This window comes from Lactuca sativa, chromosome 4, assembly GCF_002870075.4.
Source record: "Lactuca sativa cultivar Salinas chromosome 4, Lsat_Salinas_v11, whole genome shotgun sequence".
NCBI classification, from domain to species: Eukaryota; Viridiplantae; Streptophyta; class Magnoliopsida; order Asterales; family Asteraceae; genus Lactuca; species Lactuca sativa.
In genome coordinates, this window is record NC_056626.2 from 88,954,840 (window position 1) to 88,970,494 (window position 15,655).

The 15,655-nt window shown below is 32.5% G+C and overlaps 1 protein-coding gene across 1 annotated transcript; it reads left to right on the forward strand.

Moving 5' to 3' along the window:
- The first annotated feature begins 1,121 nt into the window (after positions 1-1,121).
- On the forward strand, positions 1,122-2,282 carry LOC111919638 (uncharacterized). Its single transcript, XM_023915201.1, has one exon. The coding sequence runs from the start codon at positions 1,122-1,124 to the stop codon at positions 2,280-2,282; it is 1,161 nt and encodes a 386-aa protein (XP_023770969.1).
- The last annotated feature ends 13,373 nt before the right edge of the window (positions 2,283-15,655 follow it).

Here is a 15,655-nt window from a genome sequence, read left to right on the forward strand (position 1 = left end):
CACAAATATCTTTCGTTTACATCACGTCTTTCTATCGAATACCACCTGATGGGCTTCATATCCTACCGCTACAAATGAAAGGATATAGGAGAAATATAATGATGAATTTCCAAAATTTTTTGAAGTAAATCAAGTTTAGGGATGAATTTTAAGAACTTTGGATGGTTGCAATGAAAATTTAATGCAAAATGACGTAGTTTGATGAGGTTAGGTACCTAAGCTTATATAAGGTTGTTAGGTATATTCACTTTACCCTATATATATATATATATATATATATATATATATATATATATATATATATATATATATATATATATATATATATATATATATATATATATATATATACACACGTGTGTGTTTAACGTCTCATATATTATCTATCAAAAAATATATTCATATATTAAACAAAAAAAATTATGGGAATTATGAAATTTGACCACAGTATTCAACGGTGGCATGTAACTATTACAATTATTATCTTAAATGTAGTAAAATTGTGATGGATGCGGTTTATAAATATGGCTAAAAAGACAAAATATGAGTTAGGGACACAAAGATTCCTTCGTTTTCGCTACAAACTAAAGTCAAGTTGGTGTTTCTTATTTGAGATATTGTTTTAAAAGAACGATTATATTTATCAAAATATATGAAATAACATTAAGTATAAAAGATTGTGATTTTAAACACTTTCTAATATAATGGTATTCTTGCAATAAAGGAACTAAGTACAATAGGAACTAAGTATAACGGTGGCATGTGTTTTTAGTATGTATTGGCATTGTATTTGTCCCAAAATGCAAGTGCGATGGTAAAAATATTCATTTACTTCTTTCTTTTGTAAAGATGTTCTAGACTGTTTTAACATTGTATTTATCAAAAGTAAAGGCTCGTGACATTAAGAATGAACAAATCACATAGATTATAACAAAGAAAACATAGTTCCTTAAAGATTAAAACAAAGAAAACATAGTTTTCTCCATCAAACGAGACATTCTAAATTTCTTGTAATATCCACCAAATATTTCCAAAGTTTCCAATTTCATTTTCTTAAATTGCAATCTTGACAACCATAATCAAGACCTAAACAACAGTAACTTATTTCCATTGTTGTTTCAATGGAGTCTCTCACCTCCCCATCATCGTCTACCTCCCCTTCAACCGAAACCTTCCCTAGATCATCACTCATCTCAGTCCCAATGTCATCTGACAAGTCTGATCCCCATCATGCAATCTATGCCGTGTTTTCATACAAAAAGCATGTAGATGACAATAACATTTCATGTGTGATCGGGTGTTATGAACCTTTGATAAACACATGGAGTCATGAGTGTTATGTTCCAGGAATGGGTGACAACCATATCTTAAAAGGATTTGCAATGGTTTCAGTTGGAACATCAATATATCTAGTTGGTGGTAGTGTACACCGCAAAGAAAAAGTTAAAGAAAATGGCCAAAGACTTGCAGAGTTTGGTGTTGAAGTACGATCATTGGTATTACGTTATGACATCATTACTAAAGAATGGTCTACATGTGCGCCACTTATTACACCAAGGCACAATTTCGCATGTTCAGTTTGCGATAATAAGATATATGTGGCAGGAGGCCAGTCTACTCTTGATGGAGCTGTGGGTATATCATCTGCTGAAGTTTACGATGTGTTACTCAATGAATGGACACCTTTGCCATTTATGAGTATCGTAAGATACAAATGTGTAGGTGTCACATATCAAAAGAAATTCTATGTCATCGGAGGATTCACCTACAGTGGAAACAAGATGCCATCTATGGATCGTTGTTCTGTCGAAGTATATGACATTGAGCAAGAAAAGTGGGATCATGTAAGGGGAATGTGGCAACTAGATGTACCCCCTAATCAAATTGTTGTGATGGATAATAAATTGATTAGTTCTGGGGATTGTCTTAATGTTTGGAAAGGTCAAATTGAAACATATGATAGATACCTGAACTTATGGTGTACCCTCGAAGGGTCAAGAAAGGAAAATCTATTGCCACTTTCATGCACGCCCAATGGAAACGAAGGAGGAAGTTCAGAGTCACTTCAACGTATATGTTTGACCATGGCGCCTATTGAAAGTTACCTCTACTTCTTGGCTGGTTATCGAATAGCTGGAGACCAATCTTCATGTTGCACTATGTCAATGGTTCATAGGTTTGACACATCAGCAACGAGCAACCAATGGGAGACTTTCGAACCAATGCAAGTAGAAGGGGAAAGAGAGCTTTGTAGCCATTGTTGTGTTGTTCAACTTCCGTAAGAGGCATTCTCTTTCTCTATATTGGTATAATTATAACTTTTTGTGATATGAGCATTTATGCTTTATGTTCCAAAAGAAAAAGATTTATTCGTATGTGTAAGGCATAAAACAATAAATTCTACTATAATGTTAGTTCATATCGAAAAATGATTCATAACAACATACATTGCCAAGCAAAACGTGAGAGAGAGATATGTCATGTTAACATTTCCTCTCAATTATTGGATTTCGTCATTTTTATTCAATTTAAAAGTGACGTGATAAAGCTATACACATTTCATTTTTTCTAGAATGGTAGCAATTGTGATCTTTTATAGAAAACGACGGGTAATTTTATCATGCGTACGCATGATAATGTTAAACTAATTTAACAAGGTTGTTGACTATTTAAATTTTAAGAACGATAATAACTGAAAGGGATAATATATTTTTCGATTTGTACACATTTAGTTATTGACTTTTTTCGTGCACATTTCTGGTTTAACTATACACATTCAGTCCTTATAACCGACTATTTCAGGTAAAACGGAAAAAACGACTTAATAGGGTAATATATTTCTCACTTTGTATATATTTAGTTCTTAATATTTTTTTTACACATTTAGTTCTTAATATTTTTTTGTTGCAAAATGAGTCTTTTTTGTTTTTGTACATATTCTATACTTTTGACCGGTTTCTTTAGTTTTTTCTCACGACATCCTACATGAGACAATCATTAATGAGGTGTTCGGGGTTGTTCATGTTTATGACCACCACGACCTCAACTGTTTGGTTGCTTATGTCTTTTGTTCTGAACGTCGTAACTTCTTCATACGATCTCAATTTTTAACGATATTTATATTCACGTGTTCGTATTTAACTCTCCTACAACTTTCACTTAGATTATTCTCGTTAAAAAGTAATATCTTTTTACTTATGATCTTTATATACATACGTTCTTTATGAATGTATGTCTGAACATTTTTTATAAAGTCGTAAGTAAAAATATATTAATTTTTAACGGGAGTACTCTAAATGAAAATTATAGTAGACTCAAATACGAAAGAATAGATATAATGATCGTTAAAATTTGAGATCATATGAAAAGTTATAACACTCAGAACATAACACCAAAGCACCAACCAATCGAGGCTGCAGTTGTCATAAGCATGAACAACTCCAAACATCTCATTAATGATTGTCCTATATAAGATATTGTGATAAAAAAAACCTAAAGAAAACGTTCACAAGTACTGAATGTATACAAAAACAACAATTACTTATTTAGCAACAAAAAAAAATATTAATGGTTAAATATGCAAAAAAATATTAAGGACTAAATGTAACCAAAGTGAGAAATATATTACCTTTTTAAGTCATTTTTCCGTTTTACCTAGAGATGGCAACGGGGGCGGGAAACACAGGGGACCCCAATCCCCATCCCCATCCCCGAATCCTCATTCCAATCCTCATCCCCATCCCCATCAGGGAATATAAATAAACCCCCATCCCTACCCCCAACGGGGACTGGGGATCCCCAATGGGGAAACGAGGATTTCTTTTTCTCTTTTAACATGCAAACTTTTATGTAAGAAAAAATTTTATATTTCAATTTTACCAGCATAAGTTTAAAGATTTTATAAAATATATAAGTACTCATAAATTGCAGAAAAAATATAAATAAATTTTCTACCAAATTAAAATACATACATAAAAAATCAAGTAGAAAAAAATTATCAGATTGATATTTAAGGTAAATAGATCAACCAAAGAAATATATATATATATATATATATATATATATATATATATATATATATATATATATATATATATATATATATATATATATATATATATATATATATATATATATATATATATATATACACGAGTTTAAATTAGATAAAAGCAAAAATAAAAAGTATAATTTCAACCAAGTAATTACTAATGAGTTACGTTACTTAGATCAAATTTTATGTATTATAAACTATACTATAAATATATGTTCTGTATTATTTTTATATATTAATATATATCGGGGGCGGGTCCAGAGTCGGGGATTAAGGGTATCCCCATCCCCACTTTTTTTATTCGGGTATTCCTCATCCCCGTCTCCATCCCCGGTCAACCTGAGGATTCCCCAGTCAAAACGGGTGTGAGTTTTCGGTTCCCCATTGGGTATGGGGCTTTTTGTCATCCCTAGTTTTACCTGGAGTAGGCGCCTATAAAAACTGAATGTGTGAAGTTAAACAAGTTGAAAGAGTAAATTTATACGAAAAAAACTCAGTAACCAATTATATACAAATCGAAAAATATATTACCATTTTAACTCATTGTCTCACTTAACAAACTCACAAATATTCACACATGAAACACAATGGTATTTATTCTAAACAAGATTCCTTAATGGTTTATGTGGTTTTTAATATGTTAATCTCATTAAAAACTTTATAAATTGTAATTTTTAGATTAAACGTTAACTTTATATTTTTCCTAAAAATAGCTTACATTTTTTTTAATCCGGGTTTTCCCTAAAAAAAACTTGTAAAATGTGACGATTTTTCTGGAAAACCCAAACAAGTTTAAGATTTTTTGGGAAAAAAATATAAGGTCTGTTTCCTAAAAATAAAATAAATTTGAGATTAATTTGGAAAAAAAAAACTCAATATATAAGGTTTTTTATGAAGTTAATCTTTTTTAAATGTCCAATGATATAAAAAAAACTTTTAAATTCGACATAAATATACAGATTTCCCGTTTTGCGCATTGTCAATTTAGGTTCATTATAGCCAAAAATTTACAATTCTTTTTTCAATCTTACATTTTTTTATTGGTTTACCAGGTAAAAACAAATATTTTTATCAAACTTAAGGGTTTTTGTTAGTTAATTTTTCTTAAAAAAATATTGGCTTTTTTTACGTGTGTATGTCGATATAAATTCGAGTTTGTATGCATTTTGCCGTATTTTTTTTATGTTTTCGTGCTTATTATTATGTGTGTGCTTTTTTTATGTTTCTACATAACTTTTATTTCAATACAATCGCTAAACTTCAACTTAACAAATTCAAGACTTTTAATTACGCTTTTATCGATTGTATCGATAAAAGTTAGGTACTATAGAATTTGTTGGTTGATAATTATAGAAGGCCGGCCTCACTGACTAACTCCAATATATACCGTTAATTGAAAGCATATTATATGTGACAAAAATCATACTTAGGAAACATACATATAAATAAGCATAAAAACAAACACAAATTTTACATCGAAACGTAAAGAAAACTCAAATTATACCGATATATACATAAAATAAGTAAGTAAGATTATTTTTTTAAGTTAACGAACGAAATTTCAAATAATCAAAAACATATTATATACGACTCGACTCATACATATTAAGTGTACATAAAAATAAACATAAAAATGTTAAAAAAACAATACGTCGAAACATAGATAAAATTGAATTAATACGGACAGGTATATAAAAAAAACAATTAAGTTTTATTTTAAAAAAAATTAACGAACAAATGTCGTAATTTACGCCGAATAATTGACCACATTGAATTTATACCGATATATATATATATATATATATATATATATATATATATATATATATATATATATATATATATATATATATATATAAAAGCATGTAAAATTAGTTTTTTTAGTTAACAAATATAAGTTATTGAAGAAAAACATATTATTTATATTATGGGGGTAAATACGAATGTTTAGAAAATAAAAACCGATTTTTTTTGAACAGTGGTCATATCATTACACTATAAGAAAAACATGATTTTGCTAGGGAAGGTTGTTATGGAACGTATTTTCGTTATTAATCTGCAATAGATCATGCTATGGAATGTCGTTCCATAGCAATGTTGGTACCACATTGTCTACGGATTTTATTTCTGGTAGCGAGAGTGGGAGTTGCTGTGGAAAATGTTACCGACTCTATATCCGTTGGTATTATGCTACCGATAGTTCTATGGAACAAAAATTCGTAGCAATTTTTCAACGACATTTGTTACCAAATCACTTTCCGTTGTACTACTGCTATGGAATTCATCATCGTGGTTAATATGCAACGGAGTTTGTGACGGAAACCAATTCCATAGTTGAATTGCTATGGAAGTACCATTCGTAGGTATTTGCTAGGAAATTCTGCTATGGAATATGAATTCGTTTGCATGTTTTGCTATGGAACAAAACGCTTAGTTAATTTGTGACAACATTTATTGGGATGTTGTATGCTTAATTAATTTTGTTATACTATGGATGAATTATTATTATGATCATTGGAGTTTGTAAGATATGGTTTGAAATGAAATGTTTTTGAATTGGTAATATGTGGCATAAACTAATGGCTAAAAAATGTAAAAATGAATAGATATTGCTGACAAGCAGACTCGAACTTAAGTTTATGCTAGAAAAGGGCGCGGTTAAGCCAGTTGTGATAATCAAGTAGTGTATAATTTATTGAAAACATAGTATTATAATGAATAATTAACAACGAATTCATTACAAAGTTATTTTTAATTACATTAATCGGGCATGTTAAAGTATATATAATCTATGTAGATTATTTTCCTTAATAACGAATTCGTTACAAACTTATTTTTAATTACATTAACTATACTTCATCACAAAAATAACACGGGTTTTACAAATACTTCATTATACTCGAACAACATAGCAAGCAAAAATGACTAAAATGTCCTTTTAACAGAACCAAAATAAAATTATCATAGTACTATACAACTTCATATACAATACAATAAGAACACTAATATTCAATGTCCCTTCTATTATCAACCATTAATATTTTTAAGAAATATACAAACCTACCATACTCTACATACAGACGACAAATCGTGCAATATCTTTGTCGATCCTCATCCTCTTCATGGCCTATTGCTAATGCATCTTTAACAGAATGGCATGGGTCTTGACATTGGAATGTGATGTTATTCGTTGTAAGTCTATAAACAACATCAATAGCCCGCAACAACTCTTTGGCACTATCAACAACACCCGTGTACTCCCCATCATCTGGAACTACCCAACCAAAATAGGCATCAAGTAATTGTAAACCTACACATTAAAATATCCACCAATTAATCCAATGTACCATTTTCAATAAAACAGTAAATATTATACAACACAACACAACTAAATACTAACCCCAAACTACAAACATGCCTTAATTAACTATATATATAATTTAATTTACATATATACCATATATACATACCTTCATCACATTGATGAGGCCCTCTTGAAATGTAGATCATTCCAAGCAAATAAATTGCCTCAAGATGATCTTCATCTACTGCTTTTCTCAACAAAGTCAATCCTAAATCAAAATTGCCATAATAAAAGCATTCATCCTGTTGACAGAATAACAATATCAGTATATAACATCTGACACAAAATATTAATAAATGGGATATTTAGATTACATATAATTACTGAAATTACACATACAATTCCTTGTCTATACATGGCTTCAATGTTATTACGCAATGCACATGTGCGTATAAATGAATCGGATTTCAGAGTTTTGGGACCCATTCCTTCAAACATGCCAATGCATGCTATTCTGTACACTTGAGGATCACCCCCTGCTTCATACATCTTATTTGAACTTCCAAAATTTAAATACACGGTAAATAACAAACAAATAAAGTTTTATTTCATCAAACATACATTCATTAGTTGATGTTTATTGATAATTACCGAAGTCTTGCAGAGAAGATGTCTTTCGCAGATTCTGACCCTAATACTACAAATATCCGACTCAAAAGCTCTAGTGGGAGATCATCTAACGAAAGGCGACTTCTAGTATTCGACATTCTACTTACAAAATACACATTGGAGTAGTTGATTTCAATTTCTTTTTTTTTTTTTTTAAATTAAGCATAAATATGAAAGACAATGTAACATGGTATGGAAAAAAAACTTACTTTATGCTGATTTCGTCGAGAGGAGTACAGGAGTCTCTATTATCGGAGAAAATCGTTTTTGAGAACGATTATTCTAAGACGATTTTGGGGTTTTACTGTTTGTATACAGATTTATCGTCCAGAAAAGTTGAGATGTTATGAATGGTTGAAGAACTGGAACGTCAGCGTGACGTTACATGTATGATGGCGCCTTAACAATTTAGAGTGCAAAAATACCAAATTGCCCCTAAAATCATTCCAAATATGTGAATACTAAGGGTATTTGTGTCAAAACACATATTCAGATATTATAGCCTTTTATAGCTAGGTAATATTGGACTTTTGATTGTTAAAATGAAAAAGACAAAAATAACATATATATATATATATATATATATATATATATATATATATATATATATATATATATATATATATATATATATCATAATCCATAATGTAATACATTTATATTAACATTTCACCAAATTACTAGTATATGTTCATTGACTAATATACATATTAAAAGTGGAAAAAGATTTTAATAGTAAACTTATTTACATTAGATTTTAGACACAATATTGCTCTTTTGTTGCCACTTTTAGTCCCTATCTTTATAGTAACTTTTTTTACTTTGATTTCAGCTACAATACTTTTTATTTGTTGCCACTTTTAGTCCATATGTTTATTCCTTTACAATTTTACCCTATGAAAAGCATGGGTACTCCACTAGTTGATATTAAACCAAGTTACCAAGTCCAAAATAAAATACATGTTTGTTTATGCCTTGACAAATGTATTTTATATGTATTTAATACCATGAAAGAACAAACATTTGCTACATACAACTATAATCACAATACAATATAAACACTAATATTAAAAGTCCAAAATACATTATTCAAATTTCAAACATTATTTAAACATCATTCAAACATCATTCCAAACTTTAACTCTTTTAGTCCCTTATATTAAACCAAAAGAATCTACATAGCATTAATTGTCATAATATGAAAGTACATATCAACAAACTACTCATAAATTATACCAAACTCCCTAGAAAACCTAACGAAACAAGCATTCCATAAACAAATGTCACACATAAATACCTATTTGTATCCATTCACAAAAGCGTCTGACACACTACCTACAAACTTATGCAATGCACAAGATCTATGGAAGCCATGGAAGTGTACATGTTTCCTCCCCTCCCTATTTAAGTGGAGATGAAACTTAGAACAAGTTGCTCTAAGATTCCACCTACCTTTTGCTCTGCGGTAAGCATATTTCAACATGTCCAAAGCTTCGTGCTTCCTATGTCTCCCTTCAGCCATCAACATCATTCCCAGGACAAATGTTGAATCCAAATGTCCTAATGCAGATGCTTCTTCAAGCATCATTTTCCCTTCATGTTCAGCTTCTAACGAAAATAACTTCATCTGAAAAAAACATTAAACACATAATTTCTAGTTAAAGTTATGCAAAAAAAGTAACAGATTAATTACTACTATGCATATATACAACAATGTACCAATCCATTCCTCAATAGAATATTTGGGTTTCTCATCTATATGCATTTATTGACAACTGTATGTTTCTGGTCAGATCAAACACGAAATCGTAATCCATCTAACTCCATATGTTTATATACTTCATCCGTTTTTTCCTGCTTTGTTAAAGAATCTGCAACTGCAAACGAAACACAATATTCGCTCGATAATGTAAAGACAACTCAAATACACTTGTGAAATAGAATGATCAAAGAAAAAACAATTTCAATTTTAATTAATCAAGGTTGTAAAAATTGCTCGGCGGGCGACTGATAAGCGTTTAATCAGACTCAGCAAGGATTAATCGAGGACCCTAAATTATTAATAAAATTATTAAAAAAATTAATATTTCCCTCAAAATTAAGTATCTAAAAATTTTAATTTTTAATACACAATCGTCACAAATGATATATGTTGACCAATGGCTCATATGTCCTCCATATGTCAACCATGGACACCATAAGCAACTTCCATGTTGACTAATGGCTCATATGTTAACCATGGACACCATAAGCAACAAGCATGTTGACCAATGGCCCATATGTCATCCATATGTCAACCATGGACACCATAAGCAACTACCATGTTGACCAATGGCCCATATGTTAACCATGGAAACCATAAGCAACTACCATGTTGACCAATGGCCCATATGTCAACCATGGACACCATAAAAAACAACAATGTTGACCAATGCCCCATATGTCATCCATATGTCAACCATGGACACCATAAGCAACTACCAAGTTGAACAATGGCCCATATGTCATCCATGGACACCATAAGCAACAACCATGTTGACCAATGGCCCATATGCCATCCATATGTCAACCATGGACACCATAAGCAACAACCATGTTGACCAATGGCCCATATGTTATCCATGGATACCATAAGCAACAACCATGTTGACCAATGGCCGATATGTAATCCATATGTCAACCATGGAAATCATAATCAACTACCATGTTGACCAATGGCCCATATGTCATCCATGGACACCATAAGCAACAACCATATTGACCAAAGGCCCATATGTCATCCATATGTCAACCATGGACACCATAATCAACTACCATGTTGACCAATGGCCCATATGTCAACCATGGACACCATAAGCAACAACCATGTTGACCAATGGCCCATATGTCATCCATGGACACCATAAGCAACAACCATGTTGACCAATGGCCCATATGTCATCCATGGACACCATAAGCAACAACCATGTTGACCAATGGCCCATATGACATCCATATGTCAACATGAACACCATAATCAACTACCATGTTGACCAATGGCCCATATGTCAACCATGGACACCATAAGCAACAACCATGTTGACCAATGGCCCATATGTCATCCATGGACACCATAAGCAACAACCATGTTGAACAATGGACCATATGTCATCCATATGTCAACCATGGACACCATAATCAACTACCATGTTGACCAATGGCCCATATGTCATCCATGGACACCATAAGCAACAACCATGTTGACCAATGGCCCATATGTCATCCATGGACACCATAAGCAACAACCATGTTGACCAATGGCCCATATGTCAACCATGGACACCGTAATCAACTACCATGTTGACCAATGGCCCATATGTCATCCATGGACACCATAAGCAACAACCATGTTGACCAATGGTCCATATGTCATCCATATATCAACCATGGACACCTTAAGCAACTACCATGTTGACCAATGACCCATATGTCAACCATGGACACCATAAGCAACTACCATGTTGACCAATGGCCAGTACCATGTGGACCAATCAACCATATGTCATCCACGAACACAATAAGCCACTACCATATATATTGACATGACCCGTACGTCTTTTGTATATAAATTTTGGTTCAAACAGAAAAGCATAAAGATGTATAGTTTATTAATGTTTGGTCCTCGTATATAATTTTAAGTTAAAATTATACTATGAACACATCGTTACTCTATATTCTTTCTTGACGTTATTTATATGTATATACCCTATCTATCAATCTGTAGCTACTTTAAATAAATTTGAATTACTAAATATTTAGCGGTAATTAGCACAGTTCAGATTTTTTATTAGCGGAGGTTCAAAGTATTTCACAATTCGTTTCCCTCCAACCTACACATGTTTATGTTGCATATTAGGGTAATTAATTACCGATTAGAAATAGGGTTTACATTTTCTGTAATCATCATCTCCAGCGGCTTATTGATCGAAATCTTTGTTCGTTATACGTTTGTGCACTGACTTTGGCGATATAGGTTGTCACTCATCTAAAATTTATTTTAATTTAATTTACTGTTATAGTGATGATCGATCGTTTTTTGTTCTTTGATCATCTTATTGTAAATTGGTTTTGATTGTATTCAATAGTTTGCATGCAAAGTAATGCCTTCATATATAATTTATTTTTATTGTTTGTGTTAGAAAGATGTCGACCTCGAAAGCAAAAGGAGCATCCGGTGTGAAGCCAACTAAATTCATTGCACCACAAGTTATGAAACACAACAGGATTTCTGCTGCAAAATTCATAAACAGACAGTTACAAGATGAAGAAATCGACTTGCCAAAGCCAACAACCACATCCAAAGCACCTATAACATCTACCAACAAAACCCATAAACCAATATCATTAACATCACCCATGACTAGCACTTCCTCGGCATCACTTAAAACATCCACACCCTCCTTAGAAAAAAAACATTTAAAACTTTAGAAACTGGAACAATACAATCGTCAACACGAACATCAATAACGAAAACTTCAGAACCTACATCACTTAAACCATCCTCAACACCAACACCCACTACCACATCATCGACACCTATATCTACTACCACAACCTCAAAACCTGCATCTACACTACCATCCTGCACAACTCCAATAACTACCACACTCTCCTTAAGTAAAGGAACTACCACATCCTCAACATATACATCTATCCTAACACCTACCCCAGAATATACCCCATCAACAACACCTATCCCAGAATCTACCCCATCACCAACACAACCACCCATGAGTGGATTTGTAGTGGAAAGTGTAGAAGGTGAAAACAATTCCTCTAAAGATTGTGGACCAGATGGACGTTTTAATGTTCATGTTTGGAAAAATACATGAGTTACCAATTCAAATCTTAATTACAACTTTTTATGTATTAAATTTTGGTTTACACCTACATATCAATTCATAACTTAACACATCACATGATTACGTGCAGGCTAATGCCACTAGACCCTTGTACACACTTTATTAGTCAGTCCTTTAAAAAAGAGTAGATACAAAAGGGTACGCTTGGGCACAAGTAAGCAAAGAAACGCGTGAATTATATTGGGAGGAGTTTCAGGTAACTATGAGTGATAAATTGGTGTTTGGTAAGCACTTACACTTCAACTTATGTTTATATTGTTAATGTGTAGAAAAAATATTGTTGGGATGAGACAATAGACTCGCTGGTGAGGCAAGCTTGGGCAAGGAAAGTGGGACAAAGTTATGGTCAATATCTCTTCAACATGAGGAGCCCAAAAAGAAACAAACATGGCTTTAAACTAGCTCATATTCCACAGGAAGTCTGGAACTCCTGGCAATTAAAATGGAATACAGAAGAATACAAGCTAAAATCTGAGCAGAACAAGAAAAATAGGTGTAACGGTGTGGTTGATGGAGTAGCAAAACCTACACATAACGCTGGATCCGCATGTCATTTGAAGATAGCTTCTGATTTGGTACTTTTTTAAATGGTACATCATATCAATGTTTGCATATGTTTATTTGTATATTTGACTTTTAATATGGTATTTATGCAGAAGAGGAAATTAGGACATGAGCCACCCCATAGTGAATTGTTCCTGTATACACACATTAAGAATCATGATGGAGTCACTTTCACAAATGAAAAAGATAGACAAATTCATGTAATATTCATTTCAGTTTAAATTAACTTTTATATTGTAGCTACTCCATAATATCATTCCTAAATTTAATATCTTTTAACTTATAATATTTTTATTTGGTAGGCGGCCTATACAAAAAAACGAGAAGAGTTGGAAGCTTAAGGTGTTGAATTTGAGGAAGACAAGCTATTTTATGCTATTGTAGGTGGTCATGATAAAAAAGAAGAATTTATGGATTAGGCTCTATTGCATAGGCGGTTCCGAATAGGAATGGTAAAACGGACGTAACTTACGTTCCGGAAAAAATAATGAAATAGAAGAAATGAAGGAGCTTGTTGCTAAACAACAACAGCAAAACAAAGAGCTTAAAGAAATAATGAACGCCCAACAAGAGGAAAACAAAGCAAGGGTCGGGCATCTTGAAAAACAACTTCAAACAACATTGGATCTTATTAATGGCTTTACGAAACAACAAGAGTAGTAGGTTGATATATCTTTATTGAAAATTATGTATTTTATAGTAGCAACTTTTTTTTCAGTGTAATAAATAATTATTTTGTTATTTTATAATATGATGGTTATGATTTTTTTTTGTTTTTTTTTTTTTGTTTTTCATATATTACTACAAAATTATTTGGATATAATTTATATATCAATTATCCATCGGTCCATATTGAATCTGGTATATAATATATACACCACTAAAATTGTTAGGGATTCATGACCACGGAATTTGCTAGGAAGTGATCAAACGGAATTTGCTAGGGATTCATGACCACGGAATTTGCTAGGGGATCATCAAACGAAATTTGCAAGGGATTAAGCACCACAGAATTTGCTACGGAATCACCACCAAGGAATGTACTAGGGAATGACCACCATGGAATTTACTAGGGAATGACCACCACATAATTTACTAGGGAATCACCACCACGGAATTTGCTATGGATTCATCACCATGGAATTTCCTAGGGAATGATCACCACGGAAAGTGCTAGGGAATCACCGCCACAGAATTTGCTAGGGAATCACCACCACAGAATTTGTGATGGAATAACTACCACAGATTGTGCGATGGAATCCTACTACAGAATACACGACAGAATACCACTTACCACAGATTTCATTCTGTTGTCAAATTGTTGATGGAGTTATCTATTCCGTTGCAAAGCCTCGCTACGGCGTTTTTAGGGACGAAAATAGGCCGTTGCAAATGCCGTTGCTAATCGTCATTTGCAACGGAATTTCAGCTTTTAGCAATGGATTCCTTCCGTAGCAAAATCGCGTTTTTCTTGTAGTGTTAAAACAAAGAAGCAAACAGAATAACAACGGCACAAGCGAGGACCTCGAGCAAATTACAAGTAACAATCTAAAATAAGGGAGGAGTTCCAAACATGCTAACAAAAAGAATTACAATTAGACCTATGTTTGAACTAGTTCAAAGTATTTAAACTAATATCATCAACCGACACACCGCCTTTCATTCATTAACTCAAAGACAATCAGAATAAAAGTATTCTCAAAACATCAGAGTAACTCGTAAACATTCAATGCAGAATAAATCTCTAAGGAATGCAGTGCGATCAAGTCGAGCCCTTCCTTTTGAAACTGGAAATATCTAACAACATTTTAAACATAAACCGTAAGCACAAAGCTTAGTGAGTTCCACAAAATACCAAATATCATATACATCAGTGGGTCCAACCCTAGGGTATATTCCAACCCACCATACAATCATAAGACCAACCTTGGGGTATGTTTCAACCCAATACATATCAATGGGCCTTACCCTAGGGTATAGTGCAACCCAATACATATAAATGGGCCTATCTCTGGGTTTATTTCAATCCAAACATACAATGATAAGCCTAGCCCTCGGGTACGTTTCAACTCAATATATATCAATGGGCCCAGCCATGGGTATATTGCAACCCAATACATATCAATGGGCCTAGCCATGGGGTTTATCTCAATGCAAACATAC